The 6,000-nt window shown below is 49.6% G+C and overlaps 1 protein-coding gene across 1 annotated transcript in view; it reads left to right on the top strand.

Annotated features, from left to right (window-relative positions):
• The first annotated feature begins 563 nt into the window (after window positions 1-563).
• The window catches only part of SLC6A11 (solute carrier family 6 member 11), a 130,549-nt gene continuing 125,112 nt past the window's right edge, over window positions 564-6,000 (top strand). The window contains exons 1-3 of the mRNA XM_003785436.3: window positions 564-888; window positions 3,857-3,991; window positions 4,096-4,236. Of these exons, the coding sequence (XP_003785484.1) occupies window positions 624-888; window positions 3,857-3,991; window positions 4,096-4,236 (541 nt within the window). The 5' untranslated portion in view covers window positions 564-623. The remainder of the gene's footprint in view (window positions 889-3,856; window positions 3,992-4,095; window positions 4,237-6,000) is intronic.

Raw genomic sequence — 6,000 nt, 5'->3', positions numbered from 1 at the left:
GTATGCACAAGGCCGGCGGGGTGTTTGAGGGCTGGGAAGAAGCCAGGAGTCCATTTACTCCCGTTTCCTCAAAGTGTAGTCTCGGACCGTCAGTATCAGCATCTCTCCGGCTCAGTGGGACCTACCACACCAGGCCCCGCAGTTTAAACAAGACTCGCGGTGCAGCAGCCTGGGGTGCCTGTTAAACTTAGGCAAGCCTGGCTTAGAGTCCACTCCTCTTATTAGAGAGGAGAAACCGAGGCCCAAGCGTTCGACCGTCATGGAAAGTGGTAGAACTTCAGGCTTTGGTGACTAGAGCCCTCCTAGGCCTGAACCCGGGCTTCCCCTCTTATCCTAACAGGCCGGCGGGCAGGGAGGAGGGAAGGACGGGCGGCGCGCGCAAGGTGCTCGGCGCGCGCAAGGTGCTCGCGGGACTCCCGGGCCCGCCGGGCTCGGGCGGCGTGGGCGCCCTGCGGGCCCGGCTGCGGCGCCGCGTCCCAGTCCTCGTCTCGGCGCTGGCCCGGCCCGGTCCCTCAGCTCCACCCCCTGCCTCCCCCTCCCGCCCGCTCGCGCCTCCTGAAAAGCCAGCCCGCCCGGGGCGGCGGCGCAAATCCGGGCCCGCGCACGAGGCAGCCAGCGCGGCCATGACGGCGGAGGAGGCGCTGCCCCTGGGCAATGGGAAGGCTGCTGAGGAGGCGCGGGAGTCCGAGGCGCCGGGTGGCAGCGGCGGCAGTGGCGGCAGCGGGGGAGCGGCACCCGCGCGCGACCCGCGCGACAAGCGCGACAAGGCGGTCCACGAGCGCGGCCACTGGAACAACAAGGTGGAGTTCGTGCTGAGCGTGGCCGGGGAGATCGTGGGGCTGGGCAACGTGTGGCGCTTCCCCTACCTGTGCTACAAGAACGGAGGAGGTGAGGCTACTAGGACCGGGAGGAGCCTAGGAGGGGGGTCCTACCCGCCCGGTGGGGGCGGGGAGCGGGGGGCGAGCGCGAGACCCCTTCCCGCGCCTGCGTGAAGCAGGACCGGAGCAGAGAACCTTGACCTCCGGCCACCTGGTGTGCGAACTCACCCCAGAGCGTGGCCCACCTGTGCCAGCGCGCATGTGCACGTGCCGCTTCGCACCTGAGTGTGCCACCTGCCCGCGCGGCGACTTGACCGCCAAGAGCGTTCTGTCCCTAGCATGGGGTGCGGACCCAGACCAGGAGCCCCTGCTTTTGGTGCGCGCACTGGTGTTTTGGGCAGCAGACGCGTAGCCCCTTGGAGCCCTGGCTTTTCTGACTAGAAACGGCCTGAGAGACAGGGACTGTTATAGTCATCTGAGTTGTTTGGTTTGGGGGCACATCTGAAATGCTCTCAGGCACCATATTTTGCCTTACCTGTGTGATCTCATTTCATCCTCATAGTCACCTGTGTGGGGAGCGGTGTACCCATTTTGCAGATGAGAAGACCAAGGGTCAGAGAAAACACTCACTTTCACTTAACTAGAAATAAGGATGGGAGTCGGCCATCGCAGGCCTTGCTTTAAATTGATATTGGACTAAAACCAGGGAGAACTTTTAGGTGAGGGATTGCTGTTTGCGTTCCTGCCTATTCTTTTGTTTGCTCTTACGGCTATTTCTAGGGCCAATATTTTTGGACCCCTCTGGTGGGAGAATTGGCACCAAGCAGTTTCTTTTACTGGTCTCAGAGTCACCCACAACAAAAGCAACAAGCTGATTTAATGTTTGTTTGCAGGCTGCTTAGAGATGTGGAAGGGGAGAAGGAAAGTGAAGAGAGTGTCATTTACAGTGACATCTCAAAGTTAGTTTGGCAGAAGATGCCGCAGTGGATCCATCCCCTCCTAGGTCAGGGAAGAGGCTCCAGACTTCAGGACCAACTCCTGTTCTATCAGCAGGTCCATGGCAAGGGATCTTATAAAACCTTTGGCGGCACAGTCTCTCCAAGACAAAGCCTGTGTCTGTGTTCTCCCCTCTCTTTGCTGTGCCTCTGCCCCGCCAACAAATTCCCAAACCCCAACGAAGGTGGCTCAGAAGCTGGCTGGCAGGGACCATGCTGTCAGGCTGTGCAGAGCAGGACTTCCTGTGCGGGCAGCTGCTGGGAGAGGGAGAAGGGTACTGCTTGGCCTGGGCCCTTTCTTTGGGGACATTCATCCTGAAGGCACAGGCTGCTCCAAGCCTGCTCTGCACTGGTAATGAAGTGGCTGCCGGTGTTGGTGGCTTGGCAAGGGGTAAGAGGGAGTGGACTTGGAGACCCCAAATGTGCCCTGTGCTCTTGGCTATGAATCTCGGCTCTCTGCAGATTCAGCCTTTGTAAACTGGGATGTCTTCTTGGAAACCCTTTAGGGTGGTCCCAGGCACAAATTGTTTTGCCATCTTTTTTCAAATAGGAAATTGTTATGCCAACACACATACACACAATTCCTAAAAGCAGAAAACAGGGTAAATTAGGTTCATTACAAATTCTGTCACAGATTTAAAAAATGGTGTAGTGAGTAAAGTTTTAAAAATGAGTCATTGAGAGTTTTTTTTTTTTTTTTTTCCCTACTCTAACCTTTCAAGAGTTTCCATTGGCTGCACAGATCTGGTTTGATTGAGTTATTTAAGGATTACTAGCTTTGTGAATACACAGGCCAAAAGACTTTCAGAAAGTGTCACCTGTTACGTTCTAGAGGGGTCACAGGTAAATAACTATTATGGGACCTGCTGTTTAGATTTAGTAAACAGATCCTCTTATTTCCTTTTATAAACTTTTGCCTTCTAATATCATTGGAGTATCTCTTTTGCAACAATTTATCTTTTTAAAAATATACTGCCCTACTTATCCATCCCAACAAGAGTTTAAAGTATTTCTTTCCCAATATGAAACTTTAAATTAGTTGCTTGCCCAGAGAAGCTAATACCCTTTCAAAACCGGGTAGAAGTGGTCCTGCTATCAGCATTGATCAAAAGTGTTGCGATTAATCCTGTGGTTAAAGAGACTTCATTTAGCAAAAAGCACTTTCAGTTAAACCCTTCATTTGTGAGATCAGACGGTGGCGAATAGCATGTGTTTTCATACTTTGTTATTAGGCAAGAGAGAGAGAATGAGGGATTTGGAAAAATCCCCTTCTGGGTGTAATAGCTCATGTTCACTTCAGCTATTTAATTTGCTTCACAGAAAGGCCCAGGGCAAGCGGTATTATGTTCCAAGATAGCAGCACTAAAGCTCAGGGTGGTCTTTTGCCAGACTGATCCAAAGCCAGCCTTGCTGCAGGTATTCTTTTTTTTTTTTTTTTTCATTTTTATTTTTTTTTTTTATTGACTGGTAAGCTGCAGGTATTCTTGCTGCAGACTCCCCGCAGCTCAGCTCCACACCTGGGCCTCATGTGCAGGTCTGCTTAACTGGGCCTGAGATGGCTCATTATAAATTCCTTGCCAGTGATTTTCTTTATGGACAAAAATTTTTTTTTGCAGGACACGTCTAAAGTAAGAGAAAGGGATCCTGTTACCTGGTCTTGGAGGTCACTTTTAGAATGAAAAAGAAGGTTGCAACATTCAGGGAGGGAATTAATTTAACCTGTGCTGGAGGATGAACTGTTTAAGTGAAAGAACTGAGCCAATGAAATGCTTTGTTTTACGTTATCATCTTAGCTGCACAATTCTGGGAGCTGTGTTGTGGCTATTAAGGACTAAGGCCTTTTTTACAAATGAAAAAGAGATGTGAAGTAAATTTACCTGAGGCAGTAGTGGGCAGCCACATTTTCTTCCTCTGGTCCTCAAAGTGGATTCTTGAACTCAAGTTCAGAGGCATTATATCCTGCCTGTAGTCGATGTAGTAGATTTCTTGTGCCAAACACGAAATGGTGGGGAGGTCTTAATCTCATTCTTTGCGTCCTTGCAGGGGCTTTCCTGATTCCCTACGTGGTGTTTTTTATTTGCTGTGGAATTCCTGTTTTTTTCTTGGAAACAGCTCTGGGGCAATTCACGAGTGAAGGTGGCATTACCTGTTGGAGGAAAGTTTGCCCTTTATTTGAAGGTATGTGCTGGCTTCATAAGAAAATAAAATTTTCCTGCAAATGTAGCTGAAGGCTGTTTTTAAAAGCTAGAGACTCAGTTGCACCCTTTCCTTTGTCCTTTCAGGCATTGGCTATGCAACGCAGGTGATTGAGGCCCATCTAAATGTGTACTACATCATCATCCTGGCATGGGCCATTTTTTACCTATGCAACTGCTTTACCACGGAGCTCCCCTGGGCCACCTGTGGGCATGAGTGGAACACAGGTATGGCCGCCATGGAAGGTCTCTCTGTTAGTCCTGCAGGGGGACCTGGGATTGGGGGTATGTTCTTGTCCTCCAGACCAGTCTTGGCCTCTGGTCGTCATCATGAGATCAGGTTTTTTTGGTTGGTCCCGCTGAAACTGGGGTCAGCTCTGTATGTGGTCTGGTACATTCTGTGAGTTGCAGCCCTGAAGCCTGAGGTCAGTGACTGTCAAGGTTAGGAGAATGGTGTTCTTTCCTCTGTTTTTCAAATTCAGGGACTCAGCCCCTTGCAGGTATGAGGAAGAGGCACTAGACTTAGATTTAAGGGACCAGGATCCCAATTCCAGCCCTGCCTATCTGAGTTATCAGGTTTGCCTTTGTAAAAGCAAGAAGTTAGATCACATTAAAGGTTGCAGCCAGAGGACTTATACACCAGCTACGCTTTAGACCAATGAATAACAAATTTTAAAAAATGTGTTTGTTAGCTGAGTGTGGTGGGATGCACCTTTAGTCCTAGCTACTTGGGAGGCCAAGGCAAGAGGATCATTTGAGTCCAGGCATTCTGGTGTAGTCTGAGCAACACAATGAGAACCCATTGCTACAAAAAAAAAAAAAGAAGAAGAAGAAGAAAAATTGGTTAGGTGTGGTGGTGCATGCCTCTAATCTCAGCTACTTGAGAGGCTGAGGTGGAAGGATTGTTTATCCTTGATCATTTGAGCCCAGGAGTTTGAAGCTGCAGTGAACTATGATTCTGCCTCTGCACTCCAGCCAAGGTGACAACAGAGTGAGATCCTGTCTCTTAAAAAAAAATGTCTTTGGATTCCTACCAGCAATGGCTGCAGCTGAGAAGCTGCTGTTGCCTTCCAGGGACATATCTGTCCTTTAATTGCTGCAATCCCCACCCAATTCACGTTGTTCATTTAATTTACCTGCCCAAACCAACTTGATTATTTGAATTCAACCCCCTTGCTGCCTAAAATGGATAATGTTTTAGATTTAGATGATATATTATCCATTTTTTATTTTGTCCTCCTATCATATTTGAATTTTATAATCCAAGGAAGACAAATACCTGACCAACTCCTTTCTAAGATGCCTACAGCAGACATCACTAATTGATTACTTTTTCCTTCTCAGTCGAGTGTTGGCCTCAGAACCCTTCTCAGCAGTGCTCTAGACAGCCACTGCCTTCTGAGTGGACTTGGTGCACACACTTTAACCTGTTCACCATCTGTTTGCTAACCTGTGGTTAGGTTATGTCTCAAAGTGGACGGCTGGCCATCCTGAAGGCTGGGATACAGTGAGACTGGGCAGGGTGTTGGTCACTGACAGAAGGTGACCAACCTTCTGAAAGGTTGAAAGAAAGTGCTGCAGTCCAGCATCTAGCCCTGTGTGACTGTTGCCTGTTCCTATGCCTGTCACATTTTGCAGAGGTTACACTATCTCTCTTTTCAGGGCCCTGTTTTTTTTCTTTTCTTTTTTGAGACAGTTTCACTATGTCATCCTAGGTAGAGTACTGTGGCATCATAGCTCACAGCAACCTCACTCAAATTCTTGGGCTTAAGTGATTCTCTTGCTTTAGCCTCCCAAGTAGCTGGGACTACAGGTGCCCACCTCAGCACCAGGCTGTTTTTTGTTGCTTTTGTCATTGTTGTTTTAGCTGGCCCCAGCCGGGTTCGAACGGCCAGCCTTGGTGTATGTGACCGGCGCCCTACCCACTGACCTACAGGCACCGCCAGGGCCCTGGTTCTTAACCTTCCTTTGACCAGGGACCTCATAGAGGTG

Source organism: Otolemur garnettii, unplaced genomic scaffold (assembly GCF_000181295.1).
Source record: "Otolemur garnettii isolate 467f Iridium unplaced genomic scaffold, OtoGar3 scaffold00015, whole genome shotgun sequence".
Classification (NCBI taxonomy): domain Eukaryota; kingdom Metazoa; phylum Chordata; class Mammalia; order Primates; family Galagidae; genus Otolemur; species Otolemur garnettii.
Note: the sequence above shows the minus strand (reverse complement) of the source record. Positions and strands in the feature narration are given on the sequence as shown.